General features: G+C 47.7%; 2 protein-coding genes across 4 annotated transcripts in view; both read right to left on the reverse strand.

Moving 5' to 3' along the window:
- LOC108934866 (bifunctional heparan sulfate N-deacetylase/N-sulfotransferase 2-like) overlaps nucleotides 1-1341 on the reverse strand; it is a 31438-nt gene extending 30097 nt beyond the window's left edge. For 2 of the 3 annotated variants that reach the window (XM_029250688.1, XM_018753035.2), the window contains exon 1: nucleotides 1088-1341. The gene's annotated coding sequence lies outside the window, so the exon portion shown is untranslated. The remainder of the gene's footprint in view (nucleotides 1-1087) is intronic. The other variant, XM_029250686.1, reaches the window with a different exon arrangement.
- Nucleotides 1342-3101: 1760 nt separating this feature from the next.
- LOC108934874 (neurotrypsin-like) lies at nucleotides 3102-17928 on the reverse strand. The gene is made up of 14 exons (XM_029250734.1): nucleotides 17307-17928; nucleotides 15672-15714; nucleotides 11602-11844; nucleotides 11337-11475; nucleotides 10274-10452; nucleotides 9538-9685; nucleotides 8880-9058; nucleotides 8607-8748; nucleotides 8118-8332; nucleotides 6882-7023; nucleotides 6249-6527; nucleotides 5977-6099; nucleotides 5597-5877; nucleotides 3102-5471 (listed from the first exon to the last, which is right to left on the reverse strand). Exons 1-14 carry the CDS (start codon nucleotides 17421-17423, stop codon nucleotides 5155-5157), a joined length of 2547 nt encoding a protein of 848 aa, XP_029106567.1. The 5' UTR covers nucleotides 17424-17928; the 3' UTR covers nucleotides 3102-5154.
- Between the last annotated feature and the right edge of the window lie 7314 nt (nucleotides 17929-25242).

Here is a 25242-nt window from a genome sequence, read left to right on the forward strand (position 1 = left end):
GGATGTCATATATTGTACAAAAAAGATGAAAAGCAGAGGTAATTAAAAGGCCAACTTAAAATTTAAATGAAAGGACTGACTGCACTTCAACATACTAACACCAACACAGAAAATACACAAAAAGGATGCTTTCCTCTAAAAAGAGACTTCGACTACAGTACTTGAGCTAAATTACAAATGAAGTTTAAGATTTACCTCACATTCAGACTCAAACACGGTTTTAACAACATTTACGTCGCTAGAGGGTCAGAAGGCGGGAAAAATAACGGCTTCAACGGTTTCTCACAGGTAACGGACGACATGCTAACTGGGCTAAAGATGCTAAGAACGACACGGAGAATAAATATATTCGGGGTAAAGTGTGTAATATTTTCTCCTTTTTCGTACTTTACAAGAGGATATAAAAATAAAAGGCGAACAGACAGCTGTGGCATTTAACTTAAGTACGAAACTGGAAGTATAAAACCACACGTCTGCGCCAGTTTAGGGAAATCTCTTTAAAAACTGACCGCTGGGCTCCTTTAAAAACGTCAAATAAATTTAATGTTATTTCCTGTTTTTAAAATAAACATAATAAAAAGCCTGGTTTTCACAGACTAAAAAATTGACAGAAAATGCCTCAGACGGTTTGAACAGATCACGGAGATCTGTCCACACAAAAAAATATACACCCAAAACACGGTTTTCCTCAGAAAACTCCTTTCAGAAAAAGAATTTCAATATAAAAATATCTCGCAAAATGCAAATTAATGTGTGTTTTGCCTGATGTTTTAAGTTATATTACCGAAACAAAAAAAAAAAAACGTAAGCTGCTGGTGTTTACGCTTACTTTCTTTCAGCGGTTCCCCAACCTGAAACCTCACGACTGCACATAATCTGGATTAGATACAACAAAAAATATTTAAAACATCCGAAAAAAAATAAAAATCCAGAACAGATAACAATGCGAAACGACGCACATCATCTCGCGGCGCTGACGCTTTAAAAAAAAAAAAAAAACACAATCTGCTCTTACTGAAATATAATTATCATATTACGGGAAAATATAATTTCATATTTATGAAAACCGCTCGCTAAATTATCCTACCTTTTAAAATCCTGTGTTGTTTATTGACACAGCATCATGTCATGAGGGATCTCCCGAGAGCTGCGGGCGAACAGCCGCTCCTGGCACATTAAATAGAAATAAAAATAAAAGAACGCGTTTTAAATGTCCACTGACCGCAGATGAGATGCAGTGAGAGGCGTTCCCGTCACTGCCGCCCTGTTCAGAAGCTCCAGAAGTTCATGAGATGTTGGTGATAATCAACAGTAGCAGCAATGAGGTTCCGCCATGTTCCTCCAGCAGCTCAGGACTGAACCACTGAGGCTCCACGGGGGAAGGAGGTGTCTTACACCACTTTTTACCATGGATCATCAGCTTCTACTGTCTTCCAGGTTTCACTGGTGTTGAGAAGTTCATGAGATGTTGGGCATCAACAGCAGAGCTGATCCTGTAGCTCAGGACTGAACCACTGAGGCTCCATGGGGGAAGGAGGTGTTTTACACCACTTTTTACGGTGGATCATCAGTTTCTACTGTCTTCCAGGTTCCAGGTTACACAACTGGGTATTTTACTGGTGTGATTCAGGGTAAATTATATTGCTTCCAGCTACCAGAGTAGGTGTTATTTTTACTAGAAGGACTTGAACCCCCAATCTTCAGGACACAACTCCACACCCTTAATCACTCCACTGCTTAGTGCTCATGATTAGAACTCTGTGTATTTATGCTTTATGATAATAATTTTGATGTATTAGACATTTTTTATTGTGTGGTGTAATTATTTTATCAGTTATATTACGTGAGGAAATATTGGCTCATAATCCCTGTACATTTATACACATCGTTAAAGAAAATGATATTTTTAGCATTATGTTGCAAATGTAAAGTTTATTTTACATTTCATGCAAATTGGTCCAGTGCACTTCATCCCCCATGAAGTCACTTTGAGTATAAATAACCCTTATTGTTCGTATTTTGAGGATTTGTTGAAATATGCATGAAGATGGATCTCTTGGGGCTTCCTGGTTCCTTCCAGGCAGAACAAGGGTCCAAATATTAGTTTCTCATAATTACTCCTTCTGGGAAAAATATACCATGTGTACAACAAATGAGATAAATCACGGCGGGGTTTGGCCTCTATTAAATGGTGGGACATTGATAGTTTGCTTTCTGAGTGTGTGGGAGCCATGAAACCTGGTTGTGAAAGACACTGTGTGTCCAACTGGCTCCTCGATTTGGAAACACAATTTCAACCAGGAGTGTGTTTGTGACTTGTTAGGTCTGTAAGTCACTTCTTCCACTTTCATTCACAAACAAAGGGTTAAAAGTCCAGAGATGCTTATAATTATTCACAGATTAGGTTCTGTAATAATAAATGTGTACACACACACATTGTCTGAAACCGCTTGTCCCAAGCGGGGTCGCGGGGAACCGGAGCCTAACCGGGCAACACAGGGCATAAGGCTGGAGGGAGAGGGGACACACCCAGAATGGGACACCAGTCCATCACACGGCACCTCCAGCGGGACTGGAACCCCAGACCAACTGGGACAATAAATATGTAATATATCTCTATGGCACTCAGGAACACCAGACAAACTGTAATCACTGACGAACTACATTGAATTAAGGTGGTCCCACATGCCTATTTTATGAGTACTTTTTACTGCCGCCCCATTCGGGAGCTATAGAAGTTCATGAGATGTTGGTGATGATCACTCACTCACTCACACACACTGTCTGAACCGCTTGTCCCGTATGGGGTTGCGGGGAGCTGGAGCCTAATCCAGCAACACAGGGCATAAGGCAGGAGGGGGAGGGGACACACCCAGGACGGAACGCCAGTTCGTCACATGGCACCCCAAGCAGGACTCGAACCCCAGATCCACCAGAAAGCAGGACCTGGTCCAACTCACTGCGCCACTGCGCCACCGCGCCCCCCTGGTGATGATCAGCCACAGTCTATTGACTCGGAAGACAGATAAGTGCGGACAATGGCTCTCTTGGGGAGGACGGGGAGGACGTGCGAGATGGAATCTCACCACAGCACGCGTTGCAAACACAAGCAGGGCTCAGTTTATTGGTGAACATTTGCACAAGGAAACACAACGCATTTTTTTACAGCAACACCAGATGCAAATGGCAGCACAAGGTACAATGAGCAGAGCGACTGGGGTGGGTGACCGTAACTGCCCCCACCACCCCTCCCCCAACACCCCATCCCTACCCAAAACAGAAATGTACAGGGGTCAGTTCAGTGGCAGGCAGAGGATTGCAGGAGGCCTCAGGAGCTTGGTTGCTATGGCAACAGCGGGGAAGGACAGGGTCAAACCCTCTGATGGGCAACAGGAAGTTTCAGGAAACTGGACTAAGGTACCGAGACGCGTTAGTAACAAAGATGGAGGGGGGGTGGCTTGCTGGGTGACCTCCACCCATTAGGGGTTTGGGTCCATCGATGGAGCTGCCGTGTGTCATCCAGGCCCAGACACGCCCCTCCCTCCCTCCTCGAACCCGATGGTCCCCAACATGAGAGACATGGCCCTTGTCCTGACCACCCCCCCCCCCAGTGAAGAGATCCTCAGACAGCCTCCATCCTTCCTGCTGGACGTGACCTTCTGGATCAAACCTGCAATTGCTCTGTGTCCTGGGGAGAGTTTACATCATAATTTAATAATTCATAACCGCTCTGCAGATATTGACATAAACACTTCACTAAGTCATAAATCACAGTAATAGAAAAGAGGGGACAGGAAGGTATCGTATGAAATATTTGAAAAAAAAACACTCTACGCCACCGACGGTCTGCCATTCGAGACAATCCCCCCCCGGGAGAAATATGAAAATTCATACATTACGTTACTTTGTCTCACATCTTTGACGCACTGCTATGGTTTGGATTAAGAAAAGCTGCGAGGAACAGGAATAGTAGGAATATTATGCTTTTTAGATGCTTTACAGTACAATGCACAGCGAGACAACTGAGTCCAAGTTTCAATCACGAGTACAGACACAATGGCGCCGCCTGCTGGAGGTTCAGCGCATAGTTCATTCATGGAGAGCAAAACAAAGAAACATTCAGAAAGTACTTTTTACACAATCCTGAATTAAGTGTACAGTAAATCAGAACCTGATCGCACACTGAATAAAAAAATTAAACTTATTTATGATCTCTAGCCTTTCCACATGGAACCCCCCACATCTGTCCGGTCGGAATAAACACACGCTTTGGAGAGAAGTGTCTGCTGAACGAATAAGCGTAAATTATAGAGGTAAATTGACTTTCTCTTTTCGTAACTGAAACATGGCATATGCTTCTTCAGTCACGAGTCATAAATTTTAATTTAAATAACTGACATTTAAGGTGGTCGTCTTAATTTTTCGCCATGTTTCAACGATAAGACGGGTTTTGATAATGCTGAAATATGGGAGCGTGTTCGATCAGGTTCGTCATCAGAAAGGCCTTTGACCTCAAAGTGGTTTTCGGTCGACAAGCGGTCGAACGGTGAGAAGAGTTAGGAAATCCAAGTCTAAGCTCTACGTCACAAGCAAACCCCTAGCTAATATCACCTACGGCACGACACTGGGGGACGGACGCTCCGCTCAGCACTTCAGCCAATCCGAAAGAGGCCCCAGACCTCTGACCTCGCATCCAAACCGGAAGCATGGAAAAGCAGGACACTGATGCATGCAGAGGGAATGTTCCGGAAACAAAACGTGGTTTCCACAGTGACATCACTCTTGTCCTCAGGTTGCCGACGGCGGTCGTTCCCGTGAGCCGACGCATCCTGGGCTGCGTTACAACAGTGGCTGAGGTGTCGGTCAGGTACCCACCCCCGTCTTGGAGGTTATGGGGTTTAAGCCTGCAGGGCGTCAGGGTTCTCCCCCCCAACATCCACGGAGAAACTAATCTACGTCGTTCTGAGCAAATAAAAAAAAAGCGGGCCGACACCGCTGCCGGCGGTACAGTATACACACATATTAGCGGCTTAGCTTAGCTCTGCTGGTCAAATCCAATGATATTTTTCATTCTGGTCGTAGCATTTCTGCCCCCAACCCCAACCCCAACCCCAACCCCAGAGAGTCGCACAGCCCTGGAGGTGCCCCAAGGTGTCAGATCTCTGCCGGGCCCCCCGTGACGTGCTCGATCCAGCGCAAGAAGTGGTCGACTCGCGTGTACACCCCCGGGAAGATGGGGTCAGAGCATCCGTGACCCCAAGACAGGATCCCTGTGAGGACCCAGATCCCAGCGCGGTCCTGACACATGAGGGGCCCGCCTCCGTCGCCATGGCAGCTGTCCGTCCACTGGTCGGCCCCCAGGCTGCCCGCGCACACCATGCGGTTGGAGAAGCGATCGCCGTAGCGCTGCCTGCACCGCCATGCTGGCAGGAGGGGCACCGAGGACTGCAGGAGGGTGCTGGAGCCCGATCCTGATAGACAAACAGGAGAGGAGACGGAGGACGAGAGGGTGTGCGGGACACATCGTTATCATGAACAGCCAATCAGAAAAGGGGTTTATTATCACTCCATTTTGAACAAGGGAGCTGCAGCATACCTGTGATGACGCCCCACCCTGTGATGACGCAGGTAGCCGGTCGGTGGTTCCAGCTGTCTGCCGAGAGGGCGGGGAGGCAGGCTGCGTTGATGCGGTCGTCAAGGTCCGTGCACTTCCCTTCTGGTCCCGGCAGTCGCAGCAGCGCTACGTCGTACTCCCACCCGCGCCCCTCAGAGCTTCGGTATTTCTCATGGATGACGATCCGCTCGGGGGTGAGGCTGTATTGCTCACCGCGGAGATCACCGAGCCGCAGCACGTAGCTTGAGGGGTCTCCGCCGAACCTGAGCAGCAGGGAAAAGCACAGAAGATCATCAACGCGTAGATAGAGAAAAAAACAATGGCGCACACAGTTCAACTGCTGGCCATCAGGTGGTACCTACCTCACAAAGCAGTGGGCAGCAGTCAGGGCCCAGCAGGGGTTGATGAGGGTGGCGCTGCACAATGGATGACTTCCTGTGGGTTGCAACACGGGCCAGAGGGATACTTGCCACGGTGACTCCCCACTGTAGGGAGACAAGGACTCAAACTGTTAAGAACTCATATACACCAAGAAAAGGAAGTGACACTGAGATCGAGGTGCTGATGGTTGTGGTCAAGTTTTAGGTTGAAATAATGTCTCCACAATCATGTCAAAATGTGTGTTTCTTTTTACCTGAGTGACTCCTCCCTTCCCACAATCCTCTTCCCGTGTTTCAGTTGACTGGTTCTCAAACCACAGGACCGCCCTCCTGGGATGCTGCCCTCTACTGGCTCTGGGTCGTGGTCACAGGTGACCCCAGCCCCATCACCATGGCGACAGTCCTGGATGCCCCGGCCCCCGATGGGGCAGTCTCCCAAGGTGACCTCCTGCCCTGAGCACCTCACACGGCCCCAGCGGATGGCGCCATGATCCTTGCCAAAGTAGAAGGCGGGACGAGCCTTGGAGCGCCCCCTAGAGGAACACCGAGGTAAAGGCTCAGGTATGAAAAGGAGAATCCCTGTCACTGTCACTGCTCAGTCACAGCAGCAGCAGAAGGGTGTCAATTTAAATGCCAGGGGGACAAACTAAGCTGCCAATGCCTGTTTACTTTAGTCTACTGGGGTGTAAATAAACATTGAGTGCGAGCTTTGAGCACATCAGCAAGTGGAACAAGGACAGGTGATAGCAGCTCCATACGGTGGGGAGACACAACCAAAAAAAGGACTCGGTAATAGCTGGTGGAGGTAAAACACAGTAGTTTTTACCAATTTTTAGAAAGTGGACTTGAGATTGAAGGTCATGAGGTCCCCAGGTGGTCACACTCACCCAAACCCAAGCTGCCTACACACCACGGCCGCGTTGAGGTCATTCCAACCGTCGACACAAACTCCACCCCATTGGCCATCAACGAGAACCTCCACACGGCCCTCCTTGTGGCTCCGCCCACCAACCAGCCGCATCGGGGGCCCTGGGAGGGAACATGGAAAAACAGGATGGATCGCCCCCTTAAAACAGGAGGAAAAGTGTAACAGACAAAGTACACCAGGACATCAACTTACAAACACAAATTTTGTAAAAAAAAAAAAAATCAAGCTACGGTGAAGTAAAAGGGGGCTGAAAGACTTAATTTACTCTGTTTTCATCCACAGTTCAAGCTGTCGGTCTTCTTATATACTGGTCACACCAGACATGAGACAGTTTACACTGTGGGCAGGGTGTAGGCACCCTCTTGAGCGGTGGAGTTACCCGGTAAGTTCCTTTCAGTTATTTATGGTTTTTAGCCTTGGGGTGTGTCTTTTAGTGTCTTACAGGTCCTGTCATGCAGTCTTTATGTCAGTTGTTTATTTTTTCAATTTTATCATTGGCATGACAGTTTTTAGGATTTATTTATTGAATAAAGACTGTAATCGTCAAAATAATGAATGGAGAAATTTTTACCTGTCGAGCTAGACAGTGTATGGAACCAAACATCTTTGCTGGGTGGGTAATCTATTCTGATCCATAAATATAAAAAAAAAAATCTGTACTTTATCTCCATTCATTTTGTGAATCCGTTTAATTTTTTTGTTTTTTTTTTCCATCCGCTAGCAAGATGTGTCTGAAGGTATCAGAAAAGCCTAAGAGAACTCATAAGGGTGTTACGCTTAGCGTAACACTGGACGTAATTAAGCGTTTTGATCGTGGTGAACAAATATAAAATTACCATATAAATTAATGGTAATTGCATCTTCGCTTTACGCCATTTCGGCTTACGAAAGGTTTCAGAGGGATGCTATTCTTCCGGATAGCGGGGGAAACGTGTATACGTAGCTATAATTTAAAAAAAATGTGCTCACCCATAGCACGGAGTCTGAATGATTTCTGCTGCCATCTAAAGGCAGAAAGCGGAAATGCAGTCCATTCTCCCTCCGCCAGATAGATTTTTTTTTAAAGAAATTTAGCAATTGACATGAAGGGTAGAATAGTTATGAAAATCCAATTAACAATAAATATATGGGGAAATGTTTGTATCAATGGACAACAGATTGTCCTGGTCATGCAGACCGCAGGTCAAAATCGTACCTGTGACAGGTGGAACCGCTGGAACCTCGTTTGTCTCGGCCCCGCCCTCGCAGCGAATGCCCACTTCGTGGCTGTGCTCGCAGTTGTGTCGACCCCACGGCCCGTGCTCGCAGTCCAGCAGGGAGCGCTCCGTGCCTGCGCAGCGCACCCTGTCCAGCAGGATTGGACCCAGTCCCTCTCCAAACACCCCATCGGGAGTCACCTCAGCTCGCCCCCTAGAGGAACATGTTGGTATTACAGCACTAGGAGGCTAGAGATCCGAGTTACGCAACATTTACGTTAACGGTTTTGTTAGGAAGTCCAGATGTTTTAATGCAAAGTGGCTTTAAAAATCCATGCAAAGCGCTATGATATATTAAGTAAAAAAGTAAATCAGTATTACAAAAATAACATGCTTATGAGTTAAAACTCCAATCAAATGAGCCGTGGATGTTATGAACGTTGAGAAAGAGGATGGTGGCGGGAGGTGACAAATGGCTGGGGACCCACCTGAAGCCTAGCTGGCGGCAGACCACCTGGGCATGGAGCTCCGTCCAGTTCTGGTTACACACGCTGCCCCAGTCGCCAGCGTGGTACACCTCGAGGCGCCCCTCCCATGGGCTGTCGGCCCCCACGAGCCTCACCACCCCATCTGCAAGGCAGTTGTCAAGGCATTGTGGTGCGTGCGTGTGTGTGTGTGTGTGTGTGTGTGTGTGTGTGTGTGTGTGTGTGTGTGTGTGTGTGTGTGTGTGTGTGTGTGTGGGTAAGCGTGTACCTCCTTACCAGTGTATGGGCTGCAGGACACTCCAGCATCCTCCATGTGGTCACAGTTGTGCTGCTCCCAGCCTGGATGGAGACATTCGTCCAGCGACAGCTCGTTGCCAGAGCACTGCACCGCATCCAGCAGGATTGGCCCCGAGCCCTGTCCGAAGTGGGCCCATGACCAGGCCTTGGGGATGCCCCTGGTACACACACTCAAAGAAGTCGAAATGCCACACTGCAGGAGGTCTTATCAAAGACACTGCTAGAGGGAATACTGGGACCGATTTAGATCTGGGATCATAACCTGGTGCCCATGAACCTCACAGTCCATGGATGGGCTTCAGGGGTCCATACAGTGCAGTTGTGCTTAGGAAATAATATTGTCTAACTACACAAAAGTTAAGAACAAAATAAACTGTTCTGCAACTATCTACGGCATAATTCTACATGGAGATGATCCAATTTCAGTGCATTAAACTGGAGGTGGGGGGGCGTCCATGGCTCAGAAACAGTCCAGAACCTCTGGTTTCATCAGTCTCCTGCCAACTAATATTTATATAACAGCAGACCAGTGTTAGAGCAGTACTGCAGGCAGGTGGTACTACAGCACAGTCATGGTGGTACTGGTTAGTGCCGCGAGAGTACTGGTTAACACCATGTTAGCAAGAGCGGCGCTCACCCCAGACCCAGCTGCCGGCAGACCACCTCAGCGTCCACGTCGTCCCACTTGTCATCGCAGATGGTGCCCCACCTTCCATTGTGGTAGACCTCCACTCGGCCTTCAAACTCCTCCAGACCTCCAACCAGCCTCAGGGGGGCACCGTTGCCTGGTGGAAAAATCGACATGGCATGTCAGTGAACGGGGGGGCTCGCCACAGCTGGGTGGGGGCACTGCACACTCTAAAACAGCAAGAAACCTGGGAAAGTCATCTCTGACACGTTTTATTTATTCATACTTTGCTGCCTTATTGACCGTAGCAAAATATTACATATTTAAGCAGGATCCATGTAGATATGTTGGAATAATAGATTAATACATCTCAGCTCAGCGTGAGCAGATAGAGAGAGTCCGCAAGCTCTCCCTGGTTGCCATGGCATCGGAATATACCAGCCTCCCATCCAAGCTCATTACCGCCTTAACAACACCCGGGAGACCCTTCCCGTAAGCCTCAGAGAAGAGCTGTCACTCCTTCCCTCACGGGATGGTGCTGCCTCCATACCCCTCTTCTGAGTCACTTTGGGAAGGAAGACCCCCCCCATAGGTCCATTGTTTTGTCCCATGATTGCCGCTTGCTGCCACAAGGGGGCGCTTCGCTGCTGAACTAAACCTTAGCATGGGAACGTGCGTTGGCAAAGATGGTCTTCGGTGGCCTTCGATGGCCTCTGGGCACAATCAGATCTTTATGTTTTCCTACCTTCAGGTGGAGCACACACGATTCCGGCCTCGTTGCCATGGTTACAGTCTCCGGTGACAAACTTCCTGCTCCGGCACTCCAGGAGGGAGTTCTCGTTTCCACGGCAGCCCAGCCGCTCATAGTGGAAGAGCCCGGCGCCAGGCCCGAAATAGGAGTGCTGGAGCGCGGTGCCGATCTCTCTGAGGAGACAGACGGAACGCGCTCAGTGCGGTTGCATCACGGGCCAGCCAGGTGTCTCTGCCAAATGCTCAGCAAGCTAGCGGCTACACCCACACGCGCAGACAGCCACACACACACATGCAAATAGACGAATACATTTAAATGTTCACATGGACAGAGAAATGCTCTGCAAAAATAATACATTTCTTTACGTTTCTTTAAATAAGTGCAATGATTCGAATGGCTGAGTTATGAATTTTCATACAAACCCTTTCCAATATATGTATTTATTATAACATTTTCTTAACTTGTCCTCCAAAATTCCTGCCTATTGTGGCAAAAATGCAACCTGTGTTTCCACAACCAACCAACAGATGGCAGTAAAGAGCCTCCAAACATTGACCGCATTGATTCAACTCACTTCCAGTTGTTCACAACTTTTTCTGGTGTTCCTGAGTCTTGGTGATGCACAACAAGGTAACATTGTGACACTGAGTAGGACATTGTGCAGACAATGCTTTTTATTGTACCATTTTAAACTACTTTTCCTTTATCGTAAGTTGAAGAAAGCAAACATATCGTTACATCTGGGACTTTTTGGTGAACCTGGTCTGTCAATAAAATGAGTGATATTAATATTGTCTCCATTATTAAGCTGTTATTGATTGTCCCTTAGTGGGAAAATGGACTTCGGATTTATGAACAGACCAAGTTACAAACAGAGTTCCAGTCCCACTTGTGTTCATAGGCTGAGGAATCAGTGTAAAAACAGGACAGAGGGACTCAGAGGCTCCGTGTCTCTGTCTCTTTCTCTTCCCCCTCCATCACTGCAAATACCCACAGCAGGCTGGGTGCGAATCAATCCTTATCGTCATGACGTAGGCAGGGCTTCCTGCTGTCTTACCCCAGGCCCAGCTGTCTGCAGACCATGCTGGCATCACGGTCCGTCAGGTGGGTGTCGCACACCGCTCCCCACTGGCCATTCAGATACACCTCCAGACTCCCACTTCTGGGGGAGGAGCCACCCACCAACCTGGCCGCACCTGTGCAGGTAAGGACGAAGGGAATAGAGATCCAAAGCCGTAAATACTTGTGTATAAGAGCACTAACCTTCTTGAGGTCCGTCACGCAGGGTAACGTGCAGACGGAGGCGCTGCTGAGCCCCTCACCCTGGTGGCAGTCGCAGTAGGCCCAGCCGATGGCGCCTGAGCTCTGGCGGAAGAAACACCAGGGGTTGGACTCGCGGTCGGGGTTGCGGCAGTAGTTGTGGTCACCGAGGCCGCGCCCGGGGTACTGCTGCACGTAGTCGGGGAACTCGGTCCAGCGCAGGCACGGCGAACCCGAGTCCGTCTGCGACACGGAGCCGTTGTAGTAGCCGAGCTCCGTGAAACCTTCTGAGCAGGACAGGGGGGCTGGGGGCAGGTGCGTGCGTGCACACACACACACACACACACACACACACACACACACATACATACACAGCCACGGGGTTATTAAAGCAGCCTCTCAAGTAGTCGCACTGTGTACTGCAATTGGGTTAACAAAATAATATAAATACACACACATTTTCTGAACCGCTTGTCCCATACGGGGTCGCGGGGAACCGGAGCCTACCCGGCAACACAGCGCATAAGGCTGGAGGGGGAGGGGACACACCCAGGACGGGACACCAGTCCATCGCAAGGCACCCCAAGCGGGATTCGAACCCCAGACCCACCGAAGAGCAGGACCCGGTCCAACCCACTGCGTCACCGCGCCCCCCTCTATAATATAAATAATTTATTAAAATACATATATTTATCTATTAAACGTAAAGAAATTTAAGAAATTTACTTCAAAATAATGTAAATACACACACACACACACACACATTGTCAGAACCGCTTGTACCATACGGGGTCGCGGGGGAACCGGAGCCTACCCGGCAACACAGGGCGCAAGGCCGGAGGGGGAGGGGACACACCCAGGACGGGACGCCAGTCCGTCGCAAGGCACCCCAAGCAGGACTTGAATCCCAGACCCACCAGAGAGCAGGACTGTGGTCCAACCCACTGCGCTACCGCGCCCCCCATAATGTAAATAATAAATATCTATTTAATATAAGCAATTAAAGGTATCAAGATAACTGGAACATATAGAATAAACCCCCTGAAGAGCACACCCAATCCCCCACCACACACACACACACACACACACACACTGCAGCATCTAATTGTCAACAAATCTGTGAAATTGGCAATCTACATGGAACAAGAGCGGCTTCTCCACAGCTAGAAAATGTGCTATCTGCCAAAGACACACACACACACTCAGCATGGAATCGCACAAATGATTTGTATTCCACTACTTATTGTTATTTTACAAAGGGGCGGCAGGTGGTATAATACTGCCTTTGGAATCTGCCGTCGCAGGTTCGAATCCCATCTCCTACAGTAAGTCCCTTTATCAGGGAGCTTACTCTGAACTGATACAGTAAAAATAACTCAGCTGTATAAATGGGTAAATCAGTGCAAGTGGCTTAATGTTCTAAATAACCTTGGTGAAAATTGTTAGTTAGATGAATGAATGTAAACATTAGTTATTGTTGGTTTTACTCTACATCCAGTGCTTAAGGTGTGTTAAAATATATGAACATGGTGTAAAACATGCATGTGTGCTGTATGCACCGTACTCTCGGTGCCCTTTCTCTGCATCTCGGAGGCGTTGAAGACTCATCTTACTGCGTTTTTTACTCGTTAATCTGCTTCCGCTCCTTGTGGCTTTAATGGCGCCAGACGGGAGGCGAATCGCCCCGCTGATCTCTATCTGCGCAAATGAAAAATCGCGAGCGAACAGGGAACGTGGGGGTGGGGCTTCGAACCAAGTCAAGGTCACGGCGTTCGCTCTCGTCCGAAATCGAACCCTTGCCCAGAAACGCCTCCTCTTCCGTGTGTTTGTTGTTACGCCTCCTCTGTATACGGAGAGCTGCATGCAGGCCTCTCGCCGGCGCCCCCTGACAGCGGTTTTATGAGATTTTGCTTGCCGTCGCACTCAGGGCGCGATCGGGGCTCTGTTCCGAACACACTAATCCGAGGCCCTCGGGGGCCCGTTCACTGTGCGCGTGCTAATTGCATTTATACAGCGCGGCTTAATTGTGCCGCACACTTGGCGAAATCCTGGAGCCCAGAGAGACGACGCCTTGTGTGCCGCATTGTGTGTGTGTCCACACTTATTTACAAGGCACAAAGCAGGGTGATTGTGGGCCGTGTCATTGCCGCCGATGCCATTCCCACCCTGTGAAGAAACACTCCTGTGAGCATCACCCCACTGCTGTGAACAAACACTAATGTGAAGAACACCCCACTATTGCAAACACAGCTGTAAACAAACACTAGTGTAAAAAACACCCCAGTATTGCAAACAAACACTACTGCAAACAAAGACTAATTTGAAGAACACCCCAGTATTGTGAACGAACACTAATGTGGAGAACACCCCACTATTGTAAAGAAGCACAACTGCAAACAAACACTAATATAAAAAACACCCCAGTACTGTAAACAAACACTGCTTCAAACAAACAATAATATAAAAAACCCACTATGGTAAACAAACACTACTGCAAACAAACATTGATGTGGGAGAACACCCCACTATTGTAAAAAAAAAAACACAACTGTAAACAAACACTAGTGTAAAAACACCCCAGTATTGCAAACAAACACTAATGTAAAAAAAACACCCCAGTATTGTAAACAAACATTACTGCAAACAAACATTAATGTGGAGAACACCCCACTATCGTAAAGAATCACAACTGCAAACAAACACTAATGTGGAGAACACCCCACTATTGTAGAGAAACACAACTGCAAACAAACAGTTATGTAAAAAAACACCCCAGTATTGTAAGCAAACACTAATGTAAAAAAACACCCCACTATTGTACACAAACACTACTGTGAAGAACACCCCAGTATTGTCATCAAACGTGAACGTTGATGCAATGCAAAAATGTGAACAAACAGTAATGCGAACGAACATCAGTAACATTAATACTAATGTGAATGGTGCCCCACTGCTGAAAACAACATCTCGCTCATGGCAACAAACATTCATGAGAATGAGATCTCACTATTGCAAACACTAATGTGAATGATACCCTACTAACATGAACAAACATTAGTGTGAACAAAAGCCCCACCAACGTGAACGAACACTAATGTGAACGACGATAGGGGGAACAAACCCTAATGGTAACACTGGAATACTGTAAACGAACACTAATGAGAAAAAAACACTAATGGGAACAACACCTCACTATCGTAAACAAGCATCAGTGTGAAGAACACCTCACTAATGAGAACAACACTCCACAACAAGCACTGAAATGCAGATATCATGTTTTGCTAAGCCATTATTTCCATTTTTCTTTTGTATTTTCGCTATTTTTAGCACCAGCTCTCTTTATCATCCAGCAAGGAGAAGGAAACAGAAAGCAAGGCAACAGATGCGGAGCCTCCGATCCCATCTGGAACCAGAGCTCCCGTTTCCTATCCAGCTGAGCTGCGGATCCGGCTCCGCCCCGGCAAGGTGCCGTTTCACAGGCCCGCCCACCACAAGGCGTCAGGTTTCAGTCCCAGGAGGGGACCCCAGCTGTACACGAGTGTGAGGCTCTTAACCACATTGATTTCTCAGCATCCATGTAATGCAGGAGCCTCTGCTGAATCTGTTGATCATGGTTCTTCTACACACAAGCAGGGCTCTCAGATCTGAACTGTGTGTGAGTGTGTGTGTGTGTGTGTGGGGGGGGGGGGGGGGCTTATTATTCACCATCCATCCGATTTGAAAATTGTAATTTTTATTTATGGTAGCATTTCAAAGAAGAGGTGTATAACTGTATTTCATAGTGTCGGCCTTGCGCTGTGTGTATGTGCGTGCGTGCATGAGCCTGCCTCTGTGTGTGTTTTGCTACTAGAGAAGAAACTGACTTTGCTGACCATCGACTTCAAGCCGAGAAGATTTATAGCTTTACGGTTCAACTCCAGCACCTCCCCCCACCTCAACTCAGACTGCAGCAGAGCGATGGCAAAGCCAAGGGGTGTGGCCACCACAGACTCCACCCACATTTCACAGGTGAGTCCTTCACCCACCAGAAACACACAACGCTGACAAGCCTCAACACACACACACACACACACACACACACACACACACACACACCAGGCCGGGAGGAGAAAGAGCCCATGAAAGGACCTACCTGTGCTCTGCAGTGTGTTCAGGTAGCTCACTTCAGGGATCACCTGAGGAGGGGAGAGGTGTTGGACAGGTGAGCACGACACCCAGCCAACAGGGGGCACACCTGAGGGTGTCAGGTTCCGAGCCCAGGGCAACAAGCCTCATTTAACGCAAGAAAAAACTGTATTTTCTAAGAATATTCATAAATCTGAAGAAATTCTTCAGAATAACACACATCTGGTGTTATGACAAAAATATTCCAACGTGAATTTTCATTTTTTATTGATCTCCACTATTAATGTCCCTGAGGGGGTGCGGTGGCGCAGTGGGTTGGACCACAGTCCTACTCTCCAGTGGGTCTGGGGTTCGAATCCCGCTTGGGGTGCCTTGCGGCGGACTGGCGTCCCGTCCTGGGTGTGTCCCCTCCCCCTCCGGCCTTACGCCCTGTGTTGCCGGGTTAGGCTCCGGTTCCCCGTGACCCCGTAAGGGACAAGCGGTTCTGAAAATGTGTGTGTGTGTGTGTGTATTAATGTCCCAGCTGAGAGCTCCTGCAGAGCCCATCCTGTCTGGAGGTCCCACCACATGCTCTTGTGATTTGACCATAAACCTCTATGGGCTCTGGTATCAATGTTTAACCGCTGCGCCACCTGCTGGCAGGGAAACAGAACGTTCAGATTCCTCATGCTGGGGTCTCATATCGTGTTTGTTCGTGATCATCATTCACTGCTCCCACACTGATAGCCATGAACGGAATCAACGTTCCGCTTTCTTGTTGCCTTGACCACTGGTCACCGGGTTCACGTTGAGCTTTCGGAGGAGAGCAGGTGGTGGGCAAATAACCCCCCCGTGAGGGAATGTGTGAAAAATTTCACGGAGTTTGTTAAATAATCAGAGGTGTACGACAGCAGGGACATCACAATCATCACGGTCGTCACGGTCGTCACCCGGCTAACTGAGCCTCTCATCGGTAACAAGGCAAGTGACCCTTTAAACATGTGACGCCCCATTTAACAGCAGCATGAACTGGTCGGTGCTGTTCCTCACCTGGAGCCGAGAGGAGTTGAACCCACAACCTTCAGTCTCAAATTCATATACATTGTACATGTACAGTTATTTATTGAGGTGCTGAACTGTGGTAAATCATTTGCTCAATTAGTAATTCTCATTTTACAATCACGTATAATTTCATGTATATATAAGTCAGAATATATAATTTTGTTTTTAGAATTGTTAAATTACATGACTGCAATTTAATCTAAATGATAAATATGCCTTGTTTAAAATATTGATAAACAGGTTAATGATTCAGACTTTCGGTACAGTTACAGATATACTGAGACCAGGAAGATGAATGGATACGAGGAGGATCTCTCTCTCTCTCTTTTACACACACACACAGGTTGTGTGAAGGTTGTGGGAACGTAGCCCCAAGGTTTCTCAGTGAAACGGTGTCACCGCGGACACACCGCTCGGTCATGATCACTGAGGACCCCCCCCCACACACACACACACACACACACACACACACCTCGAGCGCAATGAAGTGACACAAGACCAAAAATCACGCTCCAGGGCGCACGAATACACCTGCATCTTATAATAATAATAATAATAATAATAATAATAATAATAATAAGTGACAGCAGCAACCACCCACCTCCGCGCGGGCTCGCAGCCCGCAGCAGCACGCGAGGATCAGCGCGAGGGCTCCGGCGCGCGCCATGCCCGTTCCGCCGCGTGCCGTGGGCATGTCATCGCCCGTGTTCACCGCCATGGGGGCACACAGGGACCTTAGCCCTGGTGACAGCCATCGGGCACCCGCGACGGGGACGCGCGCTCCCTCCCTCCCTGGTCGGTGACTCCGACTGCAGCGCGTTCAGTGCGAAGGCGAGCTCGCGGACGCGCGTCCTTTGTGAGGGAGACGCAGAGCAGCGCTGCGAAGCACGACGCCCCCTGTGCGCGCTCCCGCGCTGCGCGCGCCTCCGGGGCTCGGGTGCGAGCGGCGCCTTACTGCACCATCAGCAGGTCCGGCTCTACGTCCAGGTTCCGCTCCGAATCTGTCACTTTCACGAGCTGACTCGATGCTCGGCGGGATGGAGCTGCTCCTCGCGCACAAAGAATGTGGTTAAAGCACCGTTTCTTCAGATTACCTACACTTTGCTTCCCTCCCCCCAATAACCCCTAATAAACGTGGCTTGACTAAGCGCGCGCGACGTTAACAGGGCAAAGCTCCTCACCTGCGCCTTCCCCTGAGCGCGTGCCCGCGCGCGCGTCCCCGAGAGCGCAGCGCGCCCCAGTCAGACCACCAGTGAATCACAGCACAGCAATCAGTGTCCTCCAGAATGATGGGGACAGAAGGGATGTGATGGGAGGGCGGAAGACATGAGATGTCGGTAAATATGTCCAATATTCACAATGATGGCTGTGTCAAACTGCTGAACTGCGTGAATATTAATATGAAAAGCTATGCATGTGTCTCAAAGGCTGGTCAGTGTTCTGCAGCCTCCACCCAGTGTCCATCTCCAGTTTCCAGGTGGAGAACCTGGACTGGACTGGACTGGGCGGGAGGTGCCACGACTCACTGTCCATCTCCTTCCGCAGGCCTCGGCCCTGACGGAACCCCGTGGGGACGGCGTCTTCTACAAATTTGTATCTCCTAACTCCACGTGTCACGGCCGAGTTTCAGAAGACGGAGGATTTCAACCACCTGTACATGGGGTCAGAATCCACCCCTTCGGACAGCAGAGCTGCTTCCGGAATGAACACACAGCAGTTCCCATGTAGCTGGGAAACGCCTCCCGTCAGCACTCACACACCATGTTTGATGAACTCAGATATGAATACAGTTTCATAATATATGAAATAATACTGTATATGTAGCGTAATAAAGTCCATCATGGATGTTCTGTTCTCACCTGCAGCGGGCGGGTGAGGGGTCAATATCCTGTAACTAATTAAGCAAAAGTGACCGACCCAACTTGTCAAGATCCTCAGATTCATCCAGCTGCATATAAAACATAAAATCTGTGAAACGGATCCATAAATTATTTTCATTTTAGTCATCTGTAATAAATACAGTAATGTTCCGAAACTGATCTGAGTTGCTTTGGTTGCTGGAATAGTGTCATGATGAGGAGTAACACAAGCCCAACATGCTCTGAGTAGGTTTCGAATGTCAGTTTACTGGAAATCAAGGTTTTAATGGACACTGTAATCAATCATTTGTAAGAGATGGAAAATTATTATTAATCTTTTTTCATCTCACCCTTTTGTCCCAGACAATTTGCACTGTTGATAATGAAATTCATGATATACTCATTTATACAGCTGAGTGTTTTCACTGTAGTACCTTCATCAAGGGTAGAGCAACAGGAATGGTATGCGAACCCAGCACCTTCAGATTACAAGACGACAGCTCTAACCGGGGCACTTCATAAAAATTACTTAATTGTGAGATACATGTTCACCATGTCAAAACAGACTTATGAATACATTTAAATTCCATCCCCTCCTCTGGCCTTTGATGTAGGATTTCATCCCATAGGGGATGACAGACGCAGGAACATGAAAGGAGCAGCCCAGCGATGTCGGCGCCCGTGGACTCTGAGATGTGAGGAACGGTAGGTGGGGGATGTTCATGTCCTCATTTCACATATTATGAGCCTTCAAACCACAGCCATATTTGTTAGAAAGGCTCCGCAAACAAGACAGCGGTCGCCAATATATGACATTTACATGGACAGAAAAAGTGCTACTTGGACAGAAACGACATACAGTCGGGATATTTTTCCCCTAAGAAAGAATGAAAAATATTGTTCGTGTGGATCTCGGTAATGTAATTAATCACCCAACTGCAGACCACATGCAGGCCTTTTCAGCTTTTCATGTTATTGTGTTTATGTAAATGTATTTAGGATTCTGTATGCATGTTATGGTTGTACAGTCGACTGAATGCTTAGTAATGACACTGTACTGTTACTCCCCGCCCCCCCCTTTCCAAATTTCACCACTTTTGGGACGTGCATTATTTTTCGGCAGGTTTTGGTTTTTCCTTTGTTGCATTTGATATTTAGGGAGGACTGTCCCTTTAAGTGGGTCACACTCTCTCGCTTAGTGGGTGGAAATCATGTATTCTAGTTTACATAGAGATACAGTTTTAAACAGCAGGTTTTTAATTAAAAAATATAAAAAATACACTCAATTTAGTTATTTTAAACTTTATTTTTAAGTTAAAATATCCCTCTGTGGGTCCAGCAACATATCTATGGCACATAGTGGGACCCAGACGGCATTACTCTCATAGAACTGGGATTACATCATTAACATTTTATTGCTAATTTTTAATGTTCACCGCTAATTTTTAAGCCATTTATATTCCAAATATTTGTTCTCTTTTTTGGAAATGGAAATTGGAAATGGCTCGTCTTTCCGCCTGAGTCATCGTTGCATCGTCAGCCTTCCTCGGGGCGGCTTAGCCGGGGGCGGAAGAATAGCGGATGTTCAGCACAGGAACACGAAGCTCCAGCAGTGATCTGGGAGGCACGAGAACAAGAGCAGACATGGGAAGTGCCACGAGCGGAGACGCGGACGAGGAGGCCTCGGGTCCGGAACCGACTTCCCTAATGGATCCTCTCTCCAGGACTCCTCAGCAACCGGGGAAGAACCAGGAAACCACGTTCCTCACTCCTGCTAATTACCTTCTTCTGATCTCTCTTGTCTTTTTAATAAATGTTTAGTGACGGAAATAGCAGGTCTCCCAGCATACTCGAGAAAGGATGGAACGAACAGAAGTGGGGTTTCCCAGGCGATAATAACAAGATGGCACAGTTCCGAGGAGGACCGATACTAAATATTACCTACCGTCACACACCCAGTGGTTCTCCAGTCCAGTCCCAAGGTTCGACAGTGACGCCGCTGGATGGGTGTGCTGATTCCAAACGTCACAGTACTCAAGGAAACATTGTTATTCTTCACCTGTTGGACATCAGACGTTAGATTAACCTGCAGAAACCTATTAATATGCTGTAGAGGCACATATGAAGAATTATGAAATCGTCTAGTTGAGTGGGGCTCTCCATTGGCTTCCTCACATGGGCCTAGGGTTCTGAGCAGAGATGGGACAACATGGCCCACCTTCTGATGGAAACATCTAAGCACGTCATCTATGCCGCACTTACTTCCACCGAAGCATGTCCTATTTATTTATTTACATAGCATGTTTTTTTTTTTTTTATTTTTTGAAGCAACTTCATGTAACAGGTACTTCAGTTTTACTTCATGACCTCATTTTGCACAATGTGAACCTGAAACCTTCCGGTCAAAGTCCGTCCTGATCTTTCTCTAGTCGCCAATAATTTGCGTGTTTGAGTGGATCTGAGCTGTGGAAAACATTACCATTGATGGTGAAGAAGAATATAATTATACAAGTATACCCTGGTCAACACCCGTAGGCTTCCGCGGCTGGTGTCAACTGACTGGGCATTTAACTCTTCTGGATTAGATTGTGTTGTGTAGGACACTGGTACCAACCTTTTGCTTCCCCTGTTGGAAGCATCTTCAGGGAGCTTCCACGTCTCGTAAAGGCTAGATGTGAACTGGAGTGTTTGACGAGGGTGGGTGTATTTCGGGATCCCGCCCATAAATACACCCACCCTCATCAAACACTCCAGCTCACATCTAACCTTTACGAGATGTGGAAGCTCCCCGAAGATGCTTCCAACAGGGGAAGCGAAACGTTGGCATCAGTGTCCTACACGACGCAGTCTAATCCAGAAGAGTTAAATCCCTGGTAAGTATACCTGGTTTTTACTTTGTCAGTGAGACATGGCAACGCTACCAGCACATTTTCTGGTCTTCATGGTGACTCTTCCAGCAGAGATGTGAGCAGGGCCGCAAAACCGTCACAATTATGGGGCAGCTCTAGAATCCTGTGGAATGTAGGACAGGAGGACACAGAGGGGACGTCGTCCTCGCGGGACTGCTGGAGACGACCAGCGGAGACATGAGGCAAAGCGAAACGTGGAAGCTGCTGTAATGATCTGCCACGTTATTTTATAGAAGTCCTGCTCGTGACTATTAAAGACAGTTTAGCAGGAAAAGAAACAACCAAAGTGCATTTATAATTTTGATGTTTGTGAGCGTTCTCTATGCTCTCATGACCTTTGATCTGGGGAGGTCATGACTGTGGGCAGACTCTTCTAACAGTGAACGAGAAAGAAGGGGACAACAAAGGGTTGAACCACGGGCGCTCTGAACCGTTGGCCTTCTGGCTGTTACAGCAGCAGAGATTTGACACACCCACACACACACACACCCACACACTCACATTATATATTCAGCATTTCCTTTTGTTTTGCGTGCTTTGGTCAGATTTGTTCTTACTGCTAAAAGGAGGTCAGCTGGAGTGAAGCAGGTGCTTTGACTTTGAGGACGGCACCACTAACCGCTACCTGGACAGGAGTGTTGTCAAGGTGAGGACGGGATGTTACACACCGCTCAGACTCCTGTACTGCAGACTGGGGGTCTAGGAGGCGGTGGGCAAACAAGGAAGCGAGTGAGAGAGGAAGCAGGTTGACTGCCCTCCCCCCATTTCTACACACACTCACACACAAACACACATATCCTTGTCCCGAAACCCCTTGGACCCACTGGCAGATCCGGTGTGCTGTGATACAGCTGGAGAGGCGTCGCTCGCCGTGCTGCCTGCGCCCAGAAGCACCAGTTCCGAATCCCATTAACCCCCCACCGTGGAAAGAGAGCGGGGCCGTTGTCATGGAAACAGCTCGGGAAATCGCAACACCGAATTGCTCCGATTCCCCCCCCCCCGCGTCTCGTTCTTTCATACAACGTGCTGCTAAACTGCACCCCCAGCTTCCTGTGCTGCTCCCTTTATCAGCGCCGGGGGTAAGCGTAGCTGTCGTGTGCTCCGAAAGACATATCCTGTCATTTATTCGCAAATATGTTAACAAATACCTTGCGGAAAGATTGTGACTGCCTTGTTCCTGACAGCGTGTCCTTTGTGAAAGCCACAACCGATCTGAACAGATAACAGCAGTTAAACAATGGCGACCGTGGTAAAGAGAAGGAAGGAATAAAAACACTTATATTTTATGCATTCCTTTGCCCTTCAACTTATGAAATATGAATAAACTAACAAAGAGGGCCGTTTGTGGCTCATCTTGGCATGATCTGTGTGGAACGTCCTGTCTAGATCATGCAGACCACAGGGATGTCAGAAAACCGGCGGAGTGATTCTAACCACCTCTGCATCCCACTTGTCATGAGACCTGTCATTCCACCTCCACCTGGGATGCAGCTTGGGGGGACACCAGCAGAAAAGACTGTTTGCGAAAGCAGTCGCGTTGTGGGGCCAGGTTGCACGATGGGTCTCAAAATGAGGTCTGAGGCTCGTTGAACCCATCCTTAAAACAGAGGCTGACAGGCTCACACTCCATCTCATCCCATGAAAGGAACTGATGTTATTCTGAAGTGTAAGTTGTGTAATCTTTATTAAAGATTGAGTTGAGGAGCGCGAGCAACTCCAAATGGAATGACGCTGGAAAATGGACCACTGTCCCAGGGGGACTTCGATGCTTTCAAGATGATGAGGAACAAACAGGGATGCTGCTGGTCACAAAAAATACAAAAATGGGTAATCTTTGTTGCATCACATGGCGCTGTTGTCAGGTTTTTGGACCTGCAGGAGGGAGGGTGGATTGCATTTTTCATGCAGCTTGAAAAGAGGGGAGAGATAAGAGGAGAAGGAGAGGAGTGCAGGGGAAGTTGCAGCTCATGTTCGGTAATTTCCCTGTAGGAACTCTAATTAGGCCACAAAAAAAACAAAGGAGAAGCATCAGCAGAGATCTGTGTGACATCCTCAGTTGGGTCTTGGAAGAAGGACTCAAGCAGAGGAGCATGACTCCATTAGGGCAGCTATTTGAACTGTGTTAGGGACTGCAGGGAAGCAGGGTAAACATGCTCCAGATGTGTGGAATCTAACATGTCTCGGCCACGGGTGGTCTCCTGGACCTCCATCCACCTGAACGATCCAGAACTGTCGGCCGCACTGACAACAGCAGTTGTAAATTCTCGTGGAATTCCTGCCTGACATCTTTCATCTTATTGTCTCGTTCTTTTTCTGTTGCTTAGGCAACACAGATGCTGAATTTCACACGCTTAAAGAGGCACCCATCCATCCATCTGCTGTGAACAGTCAAACCAACCTGATGTGCTGGAAACAGACTGAGACGTCACGCCTGTTAGCTATTAGCCATTTTAGCTGTGAGCCATGCTAGCGTTTAGCAAGTTTAGCTGTTTGTCAGTTACGGTGTTAGCCATGTTAGCTTTTAGGAAGTTTAGCTGTTTGTCAGGTACGGTGTTAGCCATCTTAGCTTTTAGCAAGTTTAGCTGTTTGTCAGGTACGGTGTTAGCCATCTTAGCTTTTAGCAAGTTTAGCTGCTAGACAGGTTGGCTTGAAACAGTTCATCGAATGTTTGTGTGAACGTTTTCTCAACTTCATGTTGTTTTTCCAATTTTAGCCCTTCGAAAACATTACTGAGAATTATTTTGAACAAGGGGCAGCTCACAGATGACTCCCATCACGATGAACATTTACCGTAACAAGTTGTGGGATTTCAAGTGACACCGCCACCAAAATGTGTACAAGTTGTCAAAATATGCCAAATTTGTAAATATGTCTGAAATAACAAAATATCTGAGGGGAAATCTAGCAAAGGAGCTCCTGCAAGAGCAGAATTATATGACTGCTACACACCTGTATGTTCATATTGTCATTGTCAGTGTTAACGGTACGTTTAAATACATTTTGCCTTTAGACACAATTTAGAACATTTTTGTTATATATCAGCTATTTTACATCTAATTGACCATTTTGTAATAGCTGATACTGTACTGTAAATTTATTAAAGGAAACTAGCTGTATAGACATAGTCACCACGGTACAAGACACTTTTAATATTTTAAACTGAAATGCTGCTTTGAACCTACAAATTAATGGTTAAATATACATATATTTACAGCATTTTTACTGTGTAAAGACCAGTTCCGTGTTCCTTCATGGTTCTTGTGAAAATGAACCCAGCTGCCTGTTTCAGATGCATTTAAGCCTGCGGTGACATTACACTCCACGTGGAGTGTGATAGATGTGTGAGCTAAATGAATAATGTATTGTTTTCTGTGTGGCACAACCGCATCACAGTGAACGGTCTATTTCCACTGACAAATAAGCGTTTATCGTCACCGCGCCCAGGCCTTGCCACCGTGGGCGGGTGTCTACTGCCACCTGCTGCTGAGGATCTCGCAGCTCTGGCAGTAAACTGGGTCAGTGGGCCTGTTGGTTCAATGGAGGGCAGAAACATCGATAGCTGGATCCCAGTTCTTTTACAAGGAACAGGCTTGTGGTCTTCGCACTGCTGCAGTAACAAGCACAATATGTTTTTATGCAGTTAATCAGAACAAATATATAATATGTAGGGGGTGCGGTGGCGCAGTGGGTTAGACCACAGTCCTGCTGTCCGGTGGGTCTGGGGTTCAAGTCCCGCTTGGGGTGCCTTGCGACGGGCTGGCGTCCCGTC

This window comes from Scleropages formosus, chromosome 3, assembly GCF_900964775.1.
Source record: "Scleropages formosus chromosome 3, fSclFor1.1, whole genome shotgun sequence".
Taxonomy (NCBI): domain Eukaryota; kingdom Metazoa; phylum Chordata; class Actinopteri; order Osteoglossiformes; family Osteoglossidae; genus Scleropages; species Scleropages formosus.

Coding starts and splice junctions, on each gene's coding strand:
- LOC108934874 (XM_029250734.1), bottom strand. CDS start 17,423: ATGGCGGTGAACACGGGCGATGACATGCCCACGGCACGCGGCGGAACG. Junction 9,059..9,537: donor TGCCGGCAGCTGGGTCTGGG/GTGAGCGCCGCT, acceptor TGTGTGTACCAG/GGGCATCCCCAAGGCCTGGT. Junction 5,878..5,976: donor GCTGCCCACTGCTTTGTGAG/GTAGGTACCACC, acceptor CCTGCTGCTCAG/GTTCGGCGGAGACCCCTCAA.